General features: G+C 39.5%; 1 protein-coding gene across 1 annotated transcript in view; it reads left to right on the top strand.

Annotated features, from left to right (window-relative positions):
• Window positions 1-4,884: 4,884 nt before the first annotated feature.
• LOC150096920 (adenosine deaminase-like) overlaps window positions 4,885-25,195 on the top strand; it is a 33,493-nt gene continuing 13,182 nt past the window's right edge. Inside the window, exons 1-4 of the mRNA XM_090408732.1 lie at window positions 4,885-5,021; window positions 9,501-9,562; window positions 13,472-13,594; window positions 18,636-18,880. Coding sequence (XP_090264858.1) covers window positions 4,974-5,021; window positions 9,501-9,562; window positions 13,472-13,594; window positions 18,636-18,880 — 478 coding nt within the window. The 5' untranslated portion in view covers window positions 4,885-4,973. The remainder of the gene's footprint in view (window positions 5,022-9,500; window positions 9,563-13,471; window positions 13,595-18,635; window positions 18,881-25,195) is intronic.

The following is a 25,195-nucleotide window of genomic DNA, read 5'->3' as shown; positions in this document are numbered from 1 at the left end:
GACTATACCTCTTTCCCCATGGATTGGTTTTATGTGGGGTGATCGCTGCGAAGGGCTATAGTCATTTTCCATAGTGAGCTATCTTCAGTTTTTAAGGAGCTTAGTTTCCTCTCCCATTGCTGATTCTTATGGTCTTTGATTGCATATCGGACTAGGTTTGTTGCTTGTTAAGCTCTTGTTTATCCTGAGGTGATAGTGTTGCATGGTACATACGTCTAATCCTGTTTTTGTTGAGGATAAGCTTTAGAATCTCTTCTGGGAGCAGGTTAGTTTGAGCTGGAACGGTAACAGTGGAGGCTGTTGCAAGGCCAGTTTGGATTGTGCTTTCCAGTTTATTGATCACTATGTCTACTTCTTTGGGTGAGGAAATAGTTGGGACAGGGCCTGTGATGTTGGTGAGAGTTGAGTTGAGCTTCTTAAGATTTATGTAGGATTGTCCAAAGATGGTTTCTGCTTCTCCGCCTAGGCTAAGCAGAACTGGATTGTGGTCGGAGCTAAGATCATTAATAACCTGTAACTGGAATTGGTGTGGGGTGTTCCTGAAAATGGCTATATCCAGCATGTCAGGTTTGCCCAGTGGTCCGTATTGTGTTGGTTTAACAGGACCTGCTATGGTGATGTTTCTTGTCATAGCGAATTTGTGTATAGGCTCTTCCCATTATGACTGGTGTGTCTACTATTCCACGCAGGGTGTTTTGCGTTTAGATCTCCTGCCATTATTGTTGCTTCGTTTGTGTCAAGGAGCTGGGAGAGGTCTGAGACTAGGAGTGATTTGCCTGGAGGGTTGTAGACTGAATATAATTTTAGATTACCTGTGTTGTTTGTATGTATTTCAATTCCAGTTTCTTCCAGGTTTATAGTTGATGTTTTCTTGATCTCATTATATCTTATGCTTTTTTTAACAAATATAGCATTTCCGCCCCCTCTGGCGTTGAGGCTATCTGATCTTAGCAGTGTGTAGTATATTATTTTGGGGTTGTCGCAAGGCCGAAGATCGTCTCGTCTTTCAGCAAATTCTTTTAGTTCTAGGAGGTCGTTGTTTAGTCCGTTAGCATTCAAATAAGCATCTGTAATGAGTTAAGGTGATCGTGTTATCCATTAATCATAGAGAAGATAACTTGTGTGTTTTTGAGGAAGTTGTTGGTGTCAGCCTGATTGGGATTTGTTTTGCTAAAGGCTGTTAACATCTCTCCTAGAGTAACAGCTAGGATTGCTGCGGTGGTTTGGTTGGAAGATGCCGGTTTGCTATTAGTAGAGACCGCAAATTCATATGATTTTTTCAGGAGTAACGACCCGCATTTGGATTTCTGGTGTAATTCGCTTCTGATTGGGCAGGGGTAGTGCCTCTCTAGCCTTCTGCAGGTTGAATGGGTGGAGTGAGCTTCCCTTGTGATTTGCTGGGTGTGGGCCGCCACAGTTCGCACATTTAGCAGGTGTGGTTCGTGGTTTGATGCAAGTGTGTGAGGGATGGTTGTTACCGCACTTGACACACTTGTAATCCGCTTTGCATAGTTTTTGTGCATGCCCATACTTTTGGCAGCGATGGCATTGACCAGCTGAAGCCTTTCTTCTGAGAGGCTCAGTCTTGATGACCAAGCTGCAAACTATTTTAAGGTCGTAAATTTCTCTATGATCTTTATTGATCTCGACCAAGACCAGAGGCACAGGGCGCTTGTCTGCTCGGTACATGCGCGATATCTTAATCGGCTCTAGGCCTTGTGATCTGAGGTCAGTAGCTATTTCTTCAGCTGGTATGGTCTCAGCCAGGCCTCTAATTACCACCTTTAAATTTTTTTCGCTTTTCAGCTGAAATGTGTGATATGGGACTGTTAGTTCATCCATAAGTCTGGTGAGCTGGTGGTAGTCCGAAATTCCTTCTAGTTGAATCCGGATTCCTTCATATGTACTCTTGGCTGATATAAATTTGATGTTTGCGTTCTTCATCGTCGCTGTAATTGAAGACCATTTTTCTTATGTTCTTAAAATTACAGGTGGAATCCTCTCTTTGGGTTGTGCCCTGGAGTCAGTCTCTAATCTTTCATCAGGTTGTGCTGTTAAGTCCATTGGAGTTGTTTTTTCCAAGGGCTGATGTATTATTTCAGGATCTGCTGCTGGCGAACCCTTCTTACGCTTCTTTCTGCTGACAACCTGATAGTCTGTAGAATTATATGACTCCACTAGAGGCTGGTCGTTAACCGGTGACATAATCTTTCCGGTATTATCTTCAGAAGTGCTGGGGAGAGGGTCAGAGGAATTGACAGTCCTCTGTTTCAACCTCTTCTATTTGGTGGATTACCATCTTTCCTGGCCATTTCCTTTGTAGTAGGCCTCCTATATGCTTAAAGATAGCCAATAGCTGTTTGAAATCAAGCTCACCGTATGGAGAGTCCATAGTTTGGCCTGAGAGAAAATAGCAGTTTCCCGGGTAATCCTGTATGCTGAGAGTCTACTAGCAAATCCGGTAGACAGCTTGGAGTCAGCGTCTACCAGCAAAGAGTTAGTTTGTTATAGGTGACTATCCTAAAAAAGAGGAAAAGGAGTTTCAGGAGCTTACTTGGACACAATGCAGCGACCTACCTCCCTAAAAACCATTCAACCACCACTGGTCCTCATTGCGGGTGGGGCCTGCCGGCCATTAGACCTCTGCATATTTCATACACAGGGGGAGATAGTAGGTCACGAACTGTGTTAGTTCCAGTGCAATGCTAGCTTCCCGAAAAAAGCTTATATAAAAATCAACTAGGCAGGGTCTAAAGGAAAACGTCCGATCACAATGACAGCAAAAATAAAACTCTAAGAGCCTTGACGTGTGGACAGACTTATGTGTTCGTTGAACATGTTGTTTATTATTTTAACGGTATAATAGAACACAGAAACTAAGTAAATAATTAATTTATTGACTTGATGCTGATATTTCGCTGGTATTATAACCAGCATCTTCAGAGCACAAAAACACTGTTTGTCACAATACGCGAGACTAAAACAACATGGTGTACTTAACCAAAATTGTAGCAGCAACACAAAGACTAGAGTCCTGATTTTGGCGCCCTCTATCTGAAAAAAAGGTCAAACAGGAAGAACTGTGAATATCCGCATCAGCGAACATAAACGATACGTCCGGAAATATCATTATGGGAAGTCAGGCCTAGCATAGCATGCTCTGGATACCCCTGCACACAGGATCAACTGGAAAAACACAAAAGTACTACACAGAAACCCATATAAATCAGAGAGATTGTTCTTAGAGGCGACAGAAGCCCTAAAACACACTCCAAATCTCAACAAATATGGCTGTATTAACTTGCCGAAGATCTGGGAGACAGTCATATTAAGAAAAAACTAGCACTTTTCTAGGACTAGTAATATATGATAGCGTTTTTTTTTTTTTTTTTTCCAGATAGAGGGCGCCAAAATCAGGACTCTAGTCTTTGTGTTGTTGCTACAATTTTGGTTAAGTACACCATGTTGTTTTAGTCTCGCGTATTGTGACAAACAGTGTTTTTGTGCTCTGAAGATGCTGGTTATAATACCAGCGAAATATCAGCATCAAGTCAATAAATTAATTATTTACTTAGTTTCTGTGTTCTATTATACCGTTAAAATAATAAACAACATCTAAGAGCCTCGGTAACTAGTAACTAGTAACATTACTGGCTTAACGGGTGAAGCAAAAGCTTTTCGTATTCACGGCTATCTTAATAGAGACTGTGAGTAGAAAGAGTTTATGAGCTATATTGCTCGGCCTGAGTGGGCTAGGAGATTAATCCTCAGTGAGGGGGTTGAGGATGGCTTTAGGTCTTTTGTGCTTAGAATAGTCCATTGCATCATAGTCAGCGGCCAGTTGGATCAGTCTGTTGGGATGCACAGTTGCTTTTGAAAAGAATTTGGTTGCTATAGTCTGCATGAAGGTGTAGATATAGGGGACCTCCGTGTCGCGGTGCAGTTGGACAGTTCGGATGAACCATGGAGCGCCCAGGATCATTCTAAGACACTTGTTCTGAATGCGTTGTAATTTAATGATATTTGAGTTTGAAGTATGGCTCCAGGCCGGTGAGGCATAGGTGAGTATTGGACGAACCAGTTTGTATATGAGAAGTTTGATTCTGGTGCTCATTTTACTGTTTCTATTTATCAGCGGATAGAGCTGGGCTATGGTTTTGGATGTGTTTGCACAGAGAGTTTTGATATGGGAGTTGAAAGTCAGTTTACTGTCGTTACTACACCGAGATACTTGATCTCTGTTTTCCACTGAATTTTTGTGTTAAAGAGGAGAATATCTTCTTTGGGAAGCACTGATCTTCTAGAGAATAAGAAGGCTACGCTCTTCTGAGGATTCGCCTGGAGTCGCCATTTGGCAAAATATTGTTCTATTTGCAGTGGGGGGGTGGGGGGGGGGGGGGGTGGGGGGGGGGGGGGGTGGGGGGGGGGGGGGGTGGGGGGGGGGGGGGGTGGGGGGGGGGGGGGGTGGGGGGGGGGGGGGGTGGGGGGGGGGGGGGGTGGGGGGGGGGGGGGGTGGGGGGGGGGGGGGGTGGGGGGGGGGGGGGGTGGGGGGGGGGGGGGGTGGGGGGGGGGGGGGGTGGGGGGGGGGGGGGGTGGGGGGGGGGGGGGGTGGGGGGGGGGGGGGGTGGGGGGGGGGGGGGGTGGGGGGGGGGGGGGGTGGGGGGGGGGGGGGGTGGGGGGGGGGGGGGGTGGGGGGGGGGGGGGGTGGGGGGGGGGGGGGGTGGGGGGGGGGGGGGGTGGGGGGGGGGGGGGGTGGGGGGGGGGGGGGGTGGGGGGGGGGGGGGGTGGGGGGGGGGGGGGGTGGGGGGGGGGGGGGGTGGGGGGGGGGGGGGGTGGGGGGGGGGGGGGGTGGGGGGGGGGGGGGGTGGGGGGGGGGGGTACTTCCTTAAACCGCAATTGCCGTTGGCAAAATACTTTAACTGAAGGTCTCGGGGGAGGTTGCGTTTCATTTGACGGTGCTCTCGAAGTGAACGATGGACCTCTTCAACCACTTCGATCCCTCAAAGATGCCGAAACACAAGGTGAGTGCCTCGAATCTATTTTAGTTTGACAAACCGCACGACGCTTGAGTGTTCCCCCCCCCCCTCTCCTGCCTTAACTTACATGAAAGTTCAATCCCAATCATGAATGATTCCTTCATTGAGTTTCATAGCCCACTCCTCAGTGAATTCGACCGATTCCACCACGTTCGACACATATGGTTGCCCATCACGTGGCGAAATCAAACTAGTTTTGTATGAGCAGAGGGCGCTGATTTTTTTTGCCCATGCAAGAAAATATTACCGTTGAACTCCCCCCCCCCCCACTTTGGATATACCCACTCTATAATCCAGATGTGATACGAGATTTTTTCTAACTTTAATTTTCTTCGAATTTATTTTCTATTTAAGCAAAGAAATGTAATCGACGCCAGGGTTAGTTTCAAGCCCCATTGAAGCTAGTATTAGTAAGAGCATTAACGAACGGCTGTGTCCTCGAGGGATCTATCGCTGAAAAGTCTTTGACTTCCAAGGCTTCAAAATAGTTGTAACCGATGTATTTTTGTGACCTCTGCAGCTCAGGTTTTATTTAATTTTATTTATTTATTTATTTTATGTCCCTTCCACTCCTGAAAGATCGTTTGCAAGTATAACTTGTACCCTGGGTAGACTTAGGATTTTTTTTTCTGTTTTTATTCTGTGTATTCGTGTTTTTAATGTATTTTTTTTTTATAAGTCCGGAGCCCCCTTGTAGAGACCAAACGTGAAACATTTTCAAGCCTCCGATAAGCTCATTTGCGATGAACTCTCAACATTTCTCCTTTAGTTGAAAAAAGGTCCCGGTTCGAATCCGTTTTTATGATGAAAAATATATTTTACGAAGGCTTTTCAATATAAGGTGGACTAGCGCGTCTTATTACCGATGACGGTTTGCCTTTCTCTCTCGTTCCTAAAGTAAACAAACCGGCCTTAAAACACATGCAGTCAACAACAAAGATGACCTCACAGCCGTAGTTTCTTTTCCTGAATTTCCAAACTACCATTTCAGCACTTCTACGGCGCAGTCGGCAGCGAAAATGCGTCATCGAGCTAATCGGCGATGATTGGGAGGGTTTCCCTATTGAAACTCGAATTTTTCATCAGAAAAACACACAAACTTGCGGTAGAACATTCGCATTAAGAAGCCTAGTTGATAACCACGCGAAATTCATTTTTAGAGTAATTAAGAAACGTTTAAAAGCATTTTGCTCAGTTATTTCATCTGAATTCATAATCGCTGTTCATAGCTTGGTTGTCAATTGCTTTAATGTAGTGTTTTTTTTTTTTTTCTTTTGTACATTTTGTGACGTCACCGGACCAAATCGTTCGTTGGAATACTAATAATGTAATCTCATTTACGTTTTTCTCCTGTTGATAACAGAGGTACTATTCAAAACTTATTTGGAGACCGTTTTCAGGGAAATCAAGACACTCTGTCATCATCGTTCATGTGCTGGCCTTCAGAACGTTCGATAGAACTGTCAAAAAGTCAAGCACCCTCTACACCGCATGCGTATTACGAAGAGAAAAGGAAGCGTCCTTAAGATCATTCCTCAAACATCTTTGACTACTCTAATTTAAAATCCTTAGAATTGCATGAGTACTAATAATGAAGATTACTAGAAAACATAAAAATAATTTTTTTTATTCTTCACCTCCCTCCTTTTTTAACCGTTGATTGACTTTATAACACCTCAACATGTACTTTAAAACAAATACTGTGAAATCCTATAAAAGGAGGTATTTTTTAATTCCTAGGATTTGGGAAATCGGTAAGCAGTCCGTCTTCGCCTCTCCCAGAGACTGAATTCGCTCCCGTGGCATGATATATTATCAGACGGTGTTACTTAATCCAAACTAGTGTTCATTTACTGTTTTATCTGAATCCCATCACACGTTAGTACTGTGGGTGGGTCAAGGGCTAGATGCTCCAAACATCGCGTCCTAAAGATCGCATGTGCAGTATGTGGTGGTCTTTTGCTTACTGGAGGCTTCAATCCACTTGAGGCCTCCAATAAACAAGATGGACGCGATCTCACACTAGACTATAAATGACGAAAATCCTCTGAGTACAATACCAGATAACTCTGGATTCGATTGGTCTGACATCATGGATCAAAGATCTGAGATATATAAATATAATTAATTTTTCTATTCATACATAATGATTTATTTAAAACCTTTAATTTAACTTTACTGAATATGCGACATAAATAAATTTATTATAAAACTGAATGCTGGGGGGGGGATTACAAATTATTTCAAACTTCTTTGTTCATTTTCTGTCGTGCTGTGATTACCCCTTCTTAAATTTTCATTATTACCAAGTACCTCCTAATTAATTAATTAAAAAAAATAAATTCGTTAATTATTTTAAAATAAATTCATTAATTATTTTAAAATAAATTCATTAATTATTTTAAAATAAATTCATTAATTATTTAAAAATAAATAAATTAATTAATTAAAATTTATAGATTAATATAAAATATTAATTAAAATTAAATATGTAAACAAAATATGATTTATTTTTTTAAATTTTAGTTCTCTAGAGATGTCAGACGACACACTCTTATCAATTTCATTTGATCCAGATGCAATATCAACGTTTTCTTGTTGCTTACAGCTACTTGTATTTGCTATATTGCTCTCTTTTGGGAGTTTTATAAATCCAATCGTTAACCAATGATCCATACGTAAGAATTTGAAAGCTAAAAACAAATATTGTATTTACTCGAATATAACTCTAACTTTTTTCCCAAAATTAAAGCTAAAAAAATCATGTTGCGAGATACGTGCCGGAATTTTCGGAAACTAAAGTTTTCAGGAAAAAAAAAAAAAAGAAAATGGTGCGACTCACCAAGAAGCTCCTACTCGCTATCACTACTTTTGGCATCGAGAACAGTTTCTTTGTGTGCATTGTCAAAGTCATCTACCCAAATAGCGTCATCTTCTTTTAACGACGGGGTGGTGTCAAGCAAAACCATATGTTCCACCGGCAACACATGGTTTTGCTTGGCTTATACAGCAGTTTCTGTTGGAGAGGGGATGTGATTCATTAGTTCGTGCCGTTTTTATTCCGGTTGTCTCTAATTGCACAGTTTGTTGAAAAATATAACGACTCCTTTAATTATGCATAGCCGAAAATTGCCACGTACCCCCTAACGACCTTTCGCGTACCCCGGGGGTACGCGTACCACACTTTGAGAAACACTGCAAGTTTAGCAGGTTGGAGGAGGGCTGGTCCTCTTTTGAACACATGTTCTGCTGCAGTCCTTTTATCTAGCTCTCATTTTTTTCACGTTTGCTGTTCATTTTGGTGAACTCGTTACCAGCTTTGAATGTATTTCTCTTGCGATGAACAAGTGCAGAGAGGAGTAGAGGTGAAGCAGTCGCACTCCAAGGAGGAAGGGCCGAACCTCTCTGGGAGTGGACTCCACAAGCCAGATGAGTTTCATTATCCAGAGTAATGAAGATGCAATCACCCACAGCGACAGATTTAGGCTTAATATTCTGGTTCAAATCTTAATGGTACACTGAAGGTTGGTTATCAGGTTTTTAATATTTTTATTCTCTTAATAAAATTTACTTCAGTTATCACCAATATCATTTTAAAACTCAGTTTGTGTTGTAATTTGAAAACTACTAAATAGATTGATTGTGTGTGTGTGTGTGTGTGTGTGTGTGTGTGTGTGTGTGTGTGTGTGTGTGTGTGTGTGTGTGTGTGTGTGTGTGTGTGTGTGTGTGTGTGTGTGTGTGTGTGTGTGTGTGTGTGTGTGTGTGTGTGTGTGTGGAAATTTTTAGTGGACAATATCCCTTATAATTCATCTCCTGAATCCACCAAAATGATCAATACGAATTCGAGTCCCATGTTAAGAAGGTTTTTCTCAAATTTTCAGCCATCCATTCTTCCGATGGACTGGATCTAGTGTTCTGCAGTTGACATCTCCTGTTTGGATCATGTTAATAAATAAAGGGGGAGAGGATTCTTTGTCTTTTCGATTTCAGCGAAGACGAAGAAAAGATCTCCAAGGCATGTTAAAACACTAATTTTGTCTTCTTTTTTTGTAATGTGTTTTATGGCCTATTCAAGATTGAAAACAGCTCCACAGAGACAATGAGCCGACAACAGGAAATGACGACATCGTGGTGTGTCAGATAATTTCCGGACAGCATCTATTTCAGGCTGTTTATTGCAGTCACAGGTCAAAATCTCCTTTATTAGTTTACAAGCAAAGCGATTACACACACACACACACACACACACACACACACACACACACACACACACACACACACACACACACACACACACACACACAGACGTGGTATTATTTCCCGCAGTGTGCACTCTGAAGAAAGACTCTGAAGGCCAAAGAGGGAGTCATTGTTGTTTATTACATTCCAGAATGTTGAAACTTTTCTTGTCTTTCTCCACGTGAGCTTTCCTTTCATTTACAATGAATTCGTTTCTCTCCCTAGGTGGAGCTGCATGTCCATCTGGATGGCAGTTTGCGTCCTACAACCATTTGGGAACTAGCCCGGTAAGTGACCTTCCTATGGCCTTAAAAAAAAAACCGCGAGCATTTTCAGCTGCAACCAGGGGCGAATGCTGGTCTTGAAATTCACGTTTGCTCTTGTTATCAGTGAATGAGAGGGTGTGATTGAAGTCTGATTAGCAGAATAATGAATTACTGACCTTTTAAAACTATATATTTAGAAATTTATGTACATTTCTGTACATATTTAGTAATTTATGTACATGTGAATGATACAAATCATATAAATACAACATTTATTTTACAAATGATATTCTATCTTTTTCAATTTAGCTACTTGAATGCAAATTCTACCCTATGATTCTTCTTTATGAACTAGTCAATAACATCGTCATAAAAAGTTGGTTGTAACTTAATTTTCCCAAGCAACATGCACACTTGTAAAGGCTGGGTGGAGCTACTTTGACTGCATATGGCCTGTGTTTAAGACGACGTGACGGGAGCGGAAATGGCTATGCGCGCGCATGAAATCACAGTGCTGCAGCGAGGACCTGGAAGCTCCTACAAACCGAGCAAGCCAAGGTAGCTTTGACTAGACGAGCAAGCATCAGCCTTCGATACACAACACAAAGCTTAATTATTGCCATGTAAGCTTAAGACGTCTTCTGTCTACAAAAATAAAAGCCTAAATGGAATGCTTATAAATGCATGCATTTATTAACAAATAAAGAGTAATGAGCTTGCGAAGCATGGAGAATTCGCCCCTGGCTGCGACCTTCTCTCAGTTTTTCTTAATAAGATTCGCTCGGATGTAATGAAACCACTCTCTTCACACAACAGCCCATTGATAAAGAAGGGGAAAGAGAGAGAGCTCCATCCCATCACTAGAAATTCTCTGTTGATGTGATTCTTTGACAATGGACTGCAAAAATGGACCTCATGAGTTACGGCTTTCACGATAAAAACCGTGCGCACTCACCAGAGGCATAGTGAGGCTATGGCCAATGTGGCCTCGGCCATAGGCACTAATTTTACATGGGCGCAAAAACTGAGATTTTTTTTTTTATTTTCTTAGAACGGCGCAATTTTCTTTCCTGGTCACAGGTGCCAAAATTCTTAACGACGTCTCTGGGCCACTCACGAATAAGCTATCAGGTAGTTGCTGCAAACACCAACATCCATTAGAATCTACACATGCACATTAGGTTGTTACTAGAGCTTGTTATTCTTACATAAAATAAAGGGGAGGAGAGGGGAGTTGAAAAGCAGTGCAAACTTCTTTCGAGATATAATTTTTGTAATATTATTATATAGATTTTATTTATTTAAAAAAAAAAAAAAACTAACGCAGATTTTTATCAAAGTGCAATATTTAGCATATCCAGGTTGCAGAAACTTCGAGTTGTGATTATTATATTTGTGTGATATAATTAGTTACCTCAATACATTAATTATAACCTTTGCTCGTGCTAATCCAAATTTAAATACATACCAAATCCTGTTTTACACCGTCTTTTTTACACGATTTCGAAATAACACGGTTGACGAAAATAAAATAATCCTGTTAAGCATGTATGTGATTTTTTTTTTTCAAATTTAAGTTTATTATTTTTGTAACGAAATTTATTATTTTTAATTTATTATTTTTATTATGTTATTTCCATATCGTGTTCATATTACCTATTTTCATGCGATGTTCATCTAAATTCAAAAATAAAAATTTATAAGAAATTTCCAAATTTTCCGAGTTGTGTTAATTGGTTTCTAGCGCTGTTATAGTTAAACAGGAAAAAAAAATAAAGCTGAATTTATGTTAGACCGGATTGAAAAAGGTGAAGGTTCCACATCTGTTGGTAAAAGTTTTAATTTGAACGATTAAAACTTTTACCAATTAAAAACAATTAAAAAAGAATGGGAATGCTATACGACAATCTGTAGCCTCTGGTACAAAGAGCGCTAAGCCTTTTTCATATACCAGAGATATAGTTATACAGTTATATAGAAAAAATGGAAAAGACGTTGCTGACATGAATTGAAGATTACACCCAAAAACGCATATCAATAGACACATACTATTAAACAGAAGGCTTTAAGGACTTATGAGAAAATAAAAGAACTAGAACCATCAACGTCCTCCCAACTAACTGATGACAAAATAAATAAATAAATAATTTTTTAATTTTCTGCAAGTAACGGATGGTTGCAAGGATTTTTGGAAATACAGGCAATTCATAACATCAAAATGAAAAATGAAATTGCTTCTGGACAGGGCCACCCCTTGCGGGTGTGCAGATTGTGCCCCGCTCAAAGGTGCCTGATTAGGAGGGACGTCATTTCAATACGATAAATTATAAATTCTGTTTTATTGGGGCGCTGACATACAACTTTGAACAAAGGCACCTCTTACTCAGGACAGCACTGTTTCTGGAAATGCTGCCAAAGAAAAATCCTTACAAGCTTGCTAAAAATAATTAGAGATGGCAGATACACTGCTAATCAAGTTTCTAATCAAATCCGATAAAAATGCGAGTGGTTTTAAGCTGACTGAAGATCGCATTACGTTTTTATTCTGCAGCAGCGTTTCGGGAGATCGTATCATATAACCTCTCCCCAATCAATCGGTCACCTCGCCCACAAGGAATGAAAGGAGTCGATCTGAATAAACTGCCAATTCATTGGATGGCAAAAGAAAGCATGAATTGCGGCAGTAGTACATGACATTGTACAGAAATAAAACACGCAAGATGCTACAACGGTCGCACCACGATCAAGAAGACCTCGTATCCTTTCGGACCGCTACAAACGGGCCATTCCGGCCATCACAGCTGCTGTATCAGTGGACCCACCGGGTTCTTCTTTCTTCTCCCAGTATGGCCGTCAACAGGAACAGGGCAGCGCGCTCCTCATGAGATGGATTTTTCCGGGCGTGTTGCGAAGAGTAAGCCTTTTATCTTGAAGGCGAATGCTCGGCGGTCTGCGATAGTGTCACGAGTGTCAGCATTAGACCAGTGACCAGCGGACGAAAGTGATGTGGAGTGATGAGAGTCGCTTTGCTATCCACCAGTCGGATGTGCTGGTCTGGAGGCGCCCTCATGGGAGATGTGACCAACACTGTCTCATGCCCACAGTGAAGGAGTGTAGTGATGGAGCCCATATGTGAAGTGGGCGAAACTCAATGCCTATATTGAGATGCTGACTAACCATCTTCCTGGAGCGATGGCGGAGTTCTATGGGAATGCAACCGATTGTTTCTTCCAGCAGGACAATGCGCCATGCCATGCTACACGTACAACACAACGTCAACCTCTGTGACGTTAACAGGTTAACGTCACAGAGGTTGACGTTAACCTGTTGCCTTGGCAGGCCCAGGGTTCCCATTTGAACCCGATTGAAGTGATGGTGGATATTCTGGAGTGCCTCATACGCCTGTGCAAGCCACCTGTTATCAACATCAATTGTTGGAGCGTTTGAAGGCCGAATGCTAACGAGCCCAACCAGAACAGCGTCAGCAACTTGTAGACAGCTTCAACGACGTATTGCTGCAAAGGGTGGCCCAACATGTTATTAACTGCATCCATCATGTATGGCCTGTCAGACAAGTGGTGTCCGGATACTTTTGGCAGGGCAGTATACATTATTTTTTTTTTAAAGAAAAAAAGCATTCCAAACGTATAATGAAATAAACGTGCAACTCGTTTACAGTATGTACATATATATAATAAACACAGGGAATGTCCTCTTGATGAAGATATTTTCCGTTAAAATAAAGGATAAAATTTTATCTAATTTTATTTTAAAAAAATAACAAGAGGACGCGAAATGCTAGTTTACTGGCAAAGTCGCAATTAATAGAAATAAGAAATTTTATTACGATTTTGTATTTGTGTGCTTTGAGGTGAAATTTCTTCATTTCGCAATAAACCACGAAATCCTTGCTTCACCTTCTCGTTGCAGGCACAAAGGTCTCGACCTGGGGGTCCACACGCTCCAAGAACTGCAAGAAAAGTGCTCCATTAAGAAGCCCAGCACCCTTGCTGATTTCTTGAAGCCCTTCGACATGTTCATCCCCACTATAGTGTAAGTACGGCCTTTTCTGTTCTCTCTCACCCACACACGCACGTTACGTCAGGTCACTTCCAGCCTCACTCTGTTTGCACTGAGAACATGAAGGAATTTTTTCTTTTCTTTTTTTTTTTTTTTTTTTTAAATAGCGACAGGCGATTCTTGCAAATCTCCCACCACCACCACCACCACCACAAACACCCAAAATATGCTACGATGCCTCATGGAAGGAGTGTTGGGTTTGCTTGGCGTAGGTGTTTTTACGAGCGACTTCTTGCTACGGTTGTATAAAGGAGTTCAAAGTTCATCGAGAAGGCGGTTCATTCTGTGATTCTTTGCGGCGTGCACGCAGCGCTTTCCATCACATGGTGAAGTTCACTCAGCGGGCTTTCGTCTCCGGTACTTCCTTCGGCGGAACTTCCGTTTCTCACTGGAACAGCGCGATTTCTTTTGTGGTGGCTTGGGAGAAACACATCAAACGATCGACTTTCCCCCCCCCCCCAACACACAAACACACACGAAAAAAAATAAAGAAAGAAAGAAAAGTCGAGGAGGTCGTTATCGTTACGCAATCTTTTGCCACTATAGGAATAAAACGAGTCTGCTGAAATCGTACTGCGCAGTTGCTGGACCGGCCACTTCCCAATAGCAGAGGAGTACAATTAGGGAAGGCAACGTCAACAATTCTGCCCAATAGCGGCCGAGTGAGAAGAGTGCAAATCTTTTAAATAAGAAAGGGGAAGGGTCTCCGGAGATTAAAAGAAAATAACAAACTCGTGGGCGGACAGAAACGAACCTCCCTGAACTCTTTGAGGTCACTCTACTTCACTGAGTAACTGACACTGTGTAACTTGTACGCATAATTAGCAGAAAGCAAGTGTTGATTGTGTGTGTGTGTGTGTGTGTGTGTGTGTGTGTGTGTGTGTGTGTGTGTGTGTGTGTGTGTGTGTGTGTGTGTGTGTGTGTGTGTGTGTGTGTGTGTGTGTGTGTGTGTGTGTGTGTGTGTGTGAGAGAGAGAGAGAGAGAGAGAAGAAGAAGAAACTGCTCCTATGAACTCCCCATTTGCCTTATTATAAAAAGGAGGTCTTTCGGGGGACCCTCTAACCTCTAGAGAGCGTGTCCTCTGGGTAGCGGATAAGGGAGCTAACCAGATCCTAACCAGAAAGTTGGACCAACCGACCATATCGAATAAGGACTCGTGGACTAACAGGGCCATAAGGGGCAATAATCTTGATTGTAAGGGAAGTGGCACTTATGTTCCCCTAGCTGGATCTATCCTCTTCTTCCTCTATTTTGAGGAAGATCCACTCACTCCAATATTTCCTATAAAGGGAAATATCAACCCTCATCAGCCAACTCTTCCTATTTTATGACCCTTATGCTATTTAGAGTACTCGAGGACTATAGGGTCCTTCCATTTCTGGCCTATATCTATGTCACCTCTAAAATCTATACTTTCCCCTTCAATATACCTTATTTCTCCTACGGGTCAAAATTTGGACGAAGGCAAGTTCAGAAGCCTTAAGGTAGCGACCCTACCACTGGACTATCCATCGCCAGGCTAGTAACCTGACATGAGAACACTAATTTACTTCTAAGCTAATAGAGAAACGTAATCGAAATGAATCTATGGAAAACCACCCTGGAATGCAAAAGATTAAAACGAAAACGGAAACGACAAACTATGATGCATACAGCAAACTGGAACGTAAGAGGAATAGCGTATAAAAAATAGAATTATTATTATTTATTATTATTATTTGACACCTCCAGGGAGTCCAAAGACTCATCGAGGGAGAGTGTGCCAACAGCATCGAAAGATTGGTCTCCTTCCAACTACACCCTTGCCCAGATCAAATTAGATCAAATGAAATGAAAGAAATATTCAAATAGCAGTAATCACTGAAACAAAAAGGAACCATGAGAACTGAAAATTTTAATAAAATATATATTGGAGTCGACAGAGACCAAAGAGCACAAGCTAGTGTTATGATCTGGATTCATAATTACCTTGCAAAACACTTAAAATATTAACAATTATAGAATGAACGAATAATAGAAGCTAGAATAAAAATTTATAGAGGTCATTCAACAATAATTGATTTATATGCCCGAGAAGAGGATAATCAATTGTATTGAATTTTATAATCAATTACAATATATATATAATAAAAGAAATGAAAATGATTATGTAATATTAGCAGGAGGTTTAAATGCAAGATTTGGAAACAGGAAATTAATAATAATATAGGAATATATGGAGAACATGCTCTGAATAGGACTGGTAAAAAAAATTGATCGACTTTGTAGTTTATAATAAACTTAAAATAATGAAATCTTTCTATAAACATAAAGACATACATAAATATACTTGGGCAGCAAGAGGATGGAAATCAATATTAGATTATTTTATCTTAAATGAAAGGACATCAAGGTTTTCTTTAGATGTTGGAGTTCACAGAGAATATGAAATTAGTAGCGACCACTTCCTCGTTAAAATAAAATTAAGATTCCCACCTAAATGGCTACAAATAACAAGAACAGAAAGAAAATTTAAAACATTTTTGTATAAAACTAGATTATTAAATGATACAAATATCTATATGAACAAAGAATTAACCAATATCTAGATAAGATAAAACGAAATGAAGAAATAAAAACGATACTAAATACAGCAGCAAATGAAAGCTCATGAAAGACCAAAAATTCAGCAAAAAGAAAAAAACTGAAGATATGGGATGATACAATCAAAGAAATAATCGAAATGAAAAAAAGAAGCACATCATAAATGGTTTATAAGATTTTGAAACATTAAATACAGATGCTAAAGAGAGCGTAAAATTAAACACACCGAATTGAAATTAGAGGAATTTCTAAATTTCTATACAGAATGGTGGACAGATAAATATTTTAAAAAAGATAACTGGCAAACATTTAATGAAAATGAAAAGGAAATAACTGAAGAATAATTAGAAATCAGCCTGAAATAAACAAGAAATTGAAAATGCCCTGGAGAAGATAAGCTACGTTCAGAATTATATAAACATGCAGGAATAAAGACTCTTATTATTTTTAATTAAAATCTGTTCAACAAGTAATCCACCAATAGAATGGAAAAGCAGTAGTGATCCCTACTCTAAAAAAGGTAGTAGAGATGAACCTAAAAATTATAAAGGTATAAGTATGCTAAATTCATGTAATAAAATACTAGAATTTTAAATACGAATTAATAGAGAATTTTAAATAACAAACATAAAAATAAAATATTCTGAAAATATTCATAAAATATTTTGAAAGCTTTATTTAAGAAGTACGAGTACAAAATGGATTTAGAAAACCCGGTCTTCTGCTTAAAATTAATAATAGAGAAAAGAAGGAATTACAATTTAGAAACACATATCGCATTTATTGACTTCAAAAAAAGCATTTGATTTGATAAAGTTAAAAGAAGTATTTTCGACAAATACCAGAATATTATCTGGTATTTGTCTTTCGACAAATACCAGATAATATTCTAAAGGCTATCATAAGTACATAGGAAAATAATCAAATACAAATAAGATTAAATCACGAGCTATCATATATGAGAAAGATAATCCAAAGGGTCCGACAGGGATGTCCCCTTTCAGCAATTGTTTTTAATATTTATTTAAATGAAATTATAATAAATTGGAATAAAAATTTCCATCAAGGTATTAAACTTTATTCTACTATAAACTTAAACACTCTCCTCTTTGCCGACGACCAAATAATAAGTACAAACTATTAAGATAACTTACAGAAAGATATTTTAAATCTAAATGAGATATCCAAAGATTATGGAATGATAATATCAACAGAAAAATAAAAAACGATGGCCTTTAAATGACTAGATCCAGTAAGAACTAAAATAGTAATAGATAACAAGATATTAGAACAGGTGAATTCATTTAACTACCTACGATGTGTGATTACATATGAAAAGATATAAACGTAAAAATTGCAAAATATTTAAAAATAACAGGAGTAATTAACTCTATATTTAAACCAAACCTAGTTCAAAAACAAACCAGGCTAAAAGTATACAATACATTAGCCCTACCGGTCTTAATGTATGGAAGCGAAATCTGGACAATAAAATAAAAGGACAAACAAAGATTAACAACAGCAGAAATGAAGTTTATGAGAAAAACTGCAAAGTATACCCTATTTGATCACAAAAGAAATGAAGAAATTAATTGAAGAATTAACCAGTAATAGAAAAAATTAAAAAATATAAACAGAAATGGATGGAACACGTTCAAAGAATGAAAACAGAAAGATTACCAAAACAAGCCTTAAAGTACAAGCCATTAGGAAAAAGAACCAGGACGTCCTCTAAAGAGATTCAACGATGATTTCTAAAGCCGGAACAGACCACTCTATGCCTAAAATCATTGAAACGCGTGATGATGATGAAAAAAGGAGGTGAACAAAAAAAGCCTACGAAGCGGTTCGAAAATATTCCCGGAAGACTTTTTTTTTTCTTCTTTTCCTTCTTAACCAACAAAACAATTTTATACTTTCACTCTCTCGTTCTGAAAATACCGACCGATCGCCAACAAATAGCGTGTCTTCATCCCCCCAACGGGATAAAGCGCACCTATGCTAGTGTTAGGGCGACGTCGGAGATCTCGGCATCGAGAACTTTTATTCTGCAGATGGAGTCGCCATTCTCAGCAGACGCCTTTGTGGTGACCGCCTTTCTTTCACGACGCGAAACAACAAAACTTATGCTCCTGTGCAGCAGTCCCACAAGGTATTCCTTGAAGGCATGACGAACCTAGCCAGCACATCTCAAAGCCCTCCTCTAAACTCAATCTTGGTGGTTACTCAGATGTTTCTCATTACCTTGCAGTCATTTGGGTCACGTCCAGTGTACAGTAGTGGCCTGGAACGGAACTGACGTAGGAAGAGTAAAAAAAAAAAAAAAAAATAATAATAAATCTGAGCAGTTATGAGTTACCCTTTGAGCAATAATTCTGATTTCCCTTCATCTCCCCTGACCAGTATTTTTTCTTTCATGTGTTTCTTTTAGGGATGATCCCGTATCCCTAGAAAGAGTGGCCTACGAGATGTGCGAGGACCAAGCACGAGAGGGAGTTCTCTACTTCGAGGCTCGCTACGCTCCTCACACTCTGTGCACCACGCAGCATCTCGGAGAGACCAAGTACGTGAATCCCAAGACGGTGGTGGACAGCATCTGTAGAGGACTCCAGAAAGGAGAGGAAGACTTCGCAGTCAAAGCGAGATCCATTCTGTGCTGCATGAGGCACTGCCCAGGTAACTTCGTTCGTTCGCTTCCTCATTGCCTGAATTCAGTCTGCAAGACTTCACACACCCTGCTGATAATGAAACCCACAATGAATTTCTCGAACTGTTTACTGGTTAAGCTTCCACAAGAAAAAAGGGGAAAATATATATATCAAAACAGGGGGACAAGACCTCGTTGAACAAAACTCTATTATTTAATGGAGAAAGCAAAAAATAAATAAATCACCAGTGCAGTGGTCTGCCACACATCGAGAAATGCAGATTAGACGTTTCTATCCCTTTTCTTGCTTATCTGCTGTTGCTTAATGAACAAACACAAACGCGCTTCTACTCTGCTACAGGGAGTGCCAATCTGCTACATCGTCCTTGATTGGCACTCCCCGGTTATCAGCAAGAAGGAAGTGGGCGTGTTAGCTCTCTCAATGACGAATAAACAAAATAAATCATTGCTCACATAAAGTGATACTTTTCGTTCAAATAACGTCATCTTGACAAGCTCTGTCAGCAGCCGTCTGTTTGCGGACAGCTAATCACTCGTATAGTTGAAGATGATGCTTATTTTCCTACAAAAGTTATCTTAAATCTGCCAATGATATAGACCGACTGAAGAGCGGTCATAATGCGCAGAGTATGGATTCTGTTCGTATTGCCGTCCGTGTATCGAAAAAATGGCAGCTTGGAGCAACTGTTCCCGCCCACATGGGGTGCTCCCATCTTCCTAGGCTGCCCAATTGTTCAGGCAGTCTGTTGTTAGTCAGAAACGGTCACACTGTCTTGGAAAAATAACATAATGAGAGCAAGATTAGTTGTTTTTATTATAAAGTGTTCATAAGTATTGAATACTTTCATTCATTGCCTCTTCCTGAGCATCAATAGCCCAATCAGGGTCGAAAACGCCCTTGGAACGAAATTCACAGATTCAAATTCAGTCTGAGAAGTTTCTTTCTAGTAGTCTTTTCAGATGAAGGTGAGTTACGTAGGGGGTGATAGGGTAATTTTCTTCCCACACTCAAATGACCTGTCATGACCAAATAATTTTACTCTCATAAATTTAAAAAAAAATAAAATAAGGAAATCCCCATTATTACACTAGCAAGGTAGTCATTCTTAACTGAAAAGCGCTTAGAAAGATTTTTCTAAGGGATTTGAACCCATTTCTCTTCAGCCAACGGGCTTCATCGAAACTAGTTGAACTACGGATGCAACAGCAATATTATTATTATTATTATTATTATTATTATTATTATTATTATTATTATTATTATTAAGAGAGATCTCCAGGGAGTCAGGGGCTCATCGAGAGAGAGAGAGACCATATACTACACGCACCAGCTATCATACTTATTCTTGAATTCATTCACACTGCTTGCACTCACAACATCCAATGGCAATCCAATCCAATCACGCACTACTCTATGAGAGAAAATCTAGCTCTAATCCCCTTCTTAGCAGCATTTATTCTCAGCTTCCAAAGATGCCCTCTTTTTCCTTTTCCCACCCTCCATAAATTGAAAAATTCCATCAACTGAAATCTTTGTATGACCGTTTCAGAAGTTTGTAAGTCGCAATCATATCACCCCTGTTTGCTAGTGTCTGCAGTCTACAAATTCTCAGTCTGTCTTCATAATCAGTATTCCACAATCCTGATAGTATTTCTAACACTCCCTTTTGCATTCTCTGCACTGTATCAGAATCACCAAGGAAACCAGGAGACCAGACTTGCGCACAAATGAGGTCTTATCAAGGCTTCGTAAAGATACCAAATGACATCCTTATCTTTTCATGCCAAAGTTCGTTTCAGAATTTGCAATTATCCTTTGACTTGTCTTTGCTACGGGGGTTCTGAACTTAAACTTCCTATCTACTTATTATTATTATTATTATTAAGAAAGACCTCCAGGGAATCTCAAATTACTAACGCTCCACGATCAATAGCCTGGTCAATTTCTACTAGCATAATACCACCAATATAATCGACATTGGATATCTAATCACGCCAATGTGCATGACTTTGCATTTACTGACATCTATTTTCCCATGCCCACAATTCCAGCTTATTCAAAGCATTCTGCAAGTACTGCATATCGGCACCACTCCTACTACGAGGGTGGTCTGCAAAGTTCTCGGCTTCAATCATAGATGGCAAAATTATCGGCGAGATTTTTTTTTCTCAGTTGGTACATCTGTCGTAAGCATCTATGTGAAGTTGCAAGTCATTCTATCAAGTAGTTTTTTTTATACAGCTGTCTGAAGCAAAAGTGTTATCTGTTTCCCTTGAAATGGATAAAATTGAGTTTCGTGCGGTTATAAAATTCTTTGTAAAAGAAGGTTTAATGCCAAAAGAAATTCATTCGAAGTTCATAAAAGTTTATAGGCACTCTTCTCCTTCGTGTTCGACAATTAACAAATGGGCTGTATAGTTTAAATGTGGCCGTAGAAGTTTTGAAGATGATCCACGTGAAGGACGTCCAAAAAATGTAACAACACCAGAAATCGTTGATGAAGTGCACAATATGGTATCAGATGACGAGCGAGTCAAAGTGCGTGAAATTGCTGAGACTATAGGCATTTCAAAAGAACGTGCAGGATATATTTTGCATGAAGAATTGCATATGAAAAAGCTTTGCGCAAGATGGGTGCCGCGCTTGCGCACTCAAAAACTCACTCGCATGAATATCTCTGAACACTGCTTGGATCGTTTTAACAAGAATAAAACTAATTTTGTGCATCAAGAGGTGATTTCGAATCAAGAGGTGGTTGCAGTTGTAGGGAGAATATTTTGCAGATCTTACTGAAAACCACTACAGGACGGGATAATGGCACTGGAGCATCGCTGGAGTAAATGTATTAGTCTTAAGGGAGATTATGTTGAAAAATAAAAATAATTTTGAAATTATAAATGTGTTTTTTCATTGTTAGGCCGAGAACTTTTCAGACCACCTCGTATGTTTGCATCGTCAGAAAATTGCTGTATGTTGCATGTCAAATCTTTGCCAATATCATTAATGTACAGCTTGAATAAGAAGATCAAGGACTGATCCTTCAGGCACACCACTGGTTACCTCGAATCTTTCAGATTCACACTACCCCATATACGACTTTTTGATATTTCAGTCAACCATCCTGTTATCCATGATAATAGTTTAGAATCCAATCCCATATTCTCCAATTATGCAACAATCTTCCATGCTGTATTCTATCAAAAATCTTAGCAATATCCAGAAGTATTATCGTATAGCCATTCCTCGTTTCTAGTTCAGTGGTAACATATTATAGAATGTGAGAGTTGCTAAAACTTGACCTTCTCTTAATAAATCCATTCTGTTCATTGCAAGGTAGAGATTCTCTGTGAACCCATTTCTGAATGCGAGTCCTAACCAACTTTTCCAAAATCTTCACCACCACTTCTGGGATACTGATTGGTCCATAGTTGGAAACATCGGTCTTTGCACCACCCTTGTGCAATGGGATTATCGTACATTCTTTCCACTCCTGCGGAATCTTCCCTGTGCTGATACTCAAATTATACACCCAGGTAAAAGGAATAGCCACTTCAGCTCAACACTAGTTTAACACCCTTGATGATATTCTTATCGCTAAATTCTTATTCAGTTTGTGCATCAGCATTCTTCATTCAGTGAAGAGACAGCAGTGAGCTCAATGTTACATACCAGGTTGACAGCTTTAAGCAAAATGGCTGCTCATTAGTCGAACAACCACTTTTGCATCTGCTACCCTAACACTATATGCATCCAGTAGATTTATTCATTCTTTCTTTTACTTGCAGCATATCGATAGAATAGAATACTTTGGGGTTATATTTAGCTTGCAGAGCCAGTATCTATTCATACTCGGACTTAGCTTTCTGTACAACAGTTGTGACTATTCTGGCCCGCTGATACTGATTGGTCCATACTTATGATAATTATAAAATATTATTTAGGTTAAGGGATATTACATCCCATATTGTTTCATGCCGAATATAGAAACTATATAAAGTTCGGCTAGTCCAAGCATAAGCAAATACCTGGACTAGCCGAACTTTATATAGTGCGGAAGAAATATCATGTATATAAGGATGATGTCAGTTATTATAATTATAATATTTTATTACTAATTATACGCTTGCTCCACCGTTACTATGAGTTGCCTCAGTGTTGCACTACCAAATGGGTCATGTGTTGCACCGTGTTTTCTTTCGAATGTGTTGCTTAATCAGATTACACATCCATTTCACCTCTATTCTATTTATTCGTCGAACTATAGGGACATATTCTGATATCACATCGTTTAAGTATTTTTAAACACTTCCCAATCACTGTCGATATCCTTCCCATCCAATAACTGATGTCTTGGCACCGAACCCAACATACTCCTCAGTTGGTCATAATTTCCAGCTTTGTAGTTCAGCATGTAACGTTTTCTGAATAGAACATTCATAAACGTAGTCACTTCCTAAGTGAGTCTACGTGATCACTGTCACCAACCAGAGACAGAATAGTTCCGTCTTTAACTGAAACACCCTACCACACCGTAATCAAATCTAACAATCTTTGACCTGTAGTTCCTTCTGTCACATGCTGATTGAGGAAGTTGTCCCGCAACAGCGCAATAAATTCAGTTTCATGCTACCCAATCAATATTTGGATAATTAAAGTCTCCTGTTATGATTACTCTTATCGCGCTCATTTTGTCTATTTTGTAATGCATTTCTTCATCACTAGCAACCGATCCACCAGGTCTGTAACAACAACTCACTATGTAATTGATCTTGTTAGATTCCACCTCACGCCAGATCGCTTCAAACTCACTACCACATGAAATACTGATTGTAGTAGTAGTATTACCATCATAGATCTCAACTCTAACTTGATTCAATACATCCGATAAAATTAGCTGCACGCCCCCCTCCTCTCTTATCCTCTCTATCCTTCCTAAAAATAGTGTTCCCTTTACACTCGATACCAGTTAGTATGCCTGATTCTGATAGCTAGGTCTCACTAATGCCGACAATCTGAGCTCCGAATATATCGACCAAGGCAACAAACTCTGCCCCTTTGTTTCTGATACTTCTTGCATTCATTTACAGTCATAATAATCTACCTGCATGTTCTTTTGTATACTCAGTAACACAGTTACATAACATTATCGTTCTTACACACTTATTCTCGCCATTCTTCCTCCATTTATAATTTAGTTTCCCTGATTCTCTGTGTTAGATCTTATACTAATTAATAATTTCTCAGGACTCCTGATACCAAACGCATTCAAGTGTAGGGCCGTCCCTCTTATACAATTTCAATCTTCCCTCAAACTCCCCCCCCCCACACACACACACATTCAAAAACACTCATCTCTACACAGCCTACGTATCGAATCATTTGCCATCATAGCCCTTTTTCGTAATTCATTTTTGTCATATTGAGGTAATATGCTTACGATTCTCAACTCTGGCGTTTTCCAACAACCTGCTGTTTTTCAATTGCATTTGCTATATTTTAAATTTTTGTTCGGAGAAACTTGAAGTTATAACCCGCTCATCAACAGCATGTTTTGTGTATAATATTCTTCTTTTTACAATCAACATTATTTATCTGATTTTCGTTACTTACTAACTTACCTTTTACTTATTATTATTATTATTATTATTATTATTATTATTATTATTATTATTATTATTATTATTATTATTATTAAACAAACCACTTCATATATATATATATATAACGTCAAAATATTCACATCATAATGTCATGCATCCATTCGATGCGTTCCCCGAGTATGGCTTTCATGCAATTTAATGCAGCTGGCTTACCATTTCTCTGCTGCTTTCTTCTAGAGTATTTATATATGTGTGTGGGGGGGGGGGACCGGCATGCCTGTCTGGGGATGAAAATTGCGTAGTTTACAGGAAGAAAATCCTGCCACCTCCGTATCAGACCGGGTAACTCATTTCAATTGAAAATCTTCGATAAAGATTCTTCAAACTATTGTCTTTCCAACCAGAGTGCTTCGTCTATACCGACGGAGCTACGGCAGCTATCTTATAAAACCAAGATACTTAAATGACATTATTCATTTTCTTCAAAATCAAAAGTCAAAATCTTCTGCAAAACTTTCGTTCTCAGCATAAAGCGAGTGTCCCCTATTAGAGATGTCGTTTTGTGACTCGTCAGTTTCAGTACGATAAGATAAATGTACTTACTAGAGTGTGAAGCAACTCCTCCTACCTTAACATCTCGAGGAAGAAGCAGCGAGAAATCATTGAACCTGCTGCTTCTGCCTCGAGAGGTGAATAGCGCCCAAGAAATGGAACAGGAAGAT

This window comes from Typopeltis vanoorti, chromosome 18 (assembly GCF_054136105.1).
Source record: "Typopeltis vanoorti isolate ZY-2024b chromosome 18, IOZ_Tvanoo_1.0, whole genome shotgun sequence".
Taxonomy (NCBI): Eukaryota; Metazoa; Arthropoda; class Arachnida; order Uropygi; family Thelyphonidae; genus Typopeltis; species Typopeltis vanoorti.
The sequence above is the reverse complement of the archived record's forward strand: the minus strand, read 5'-3'. Positions and strand labels throughout refer to the sequence as shown.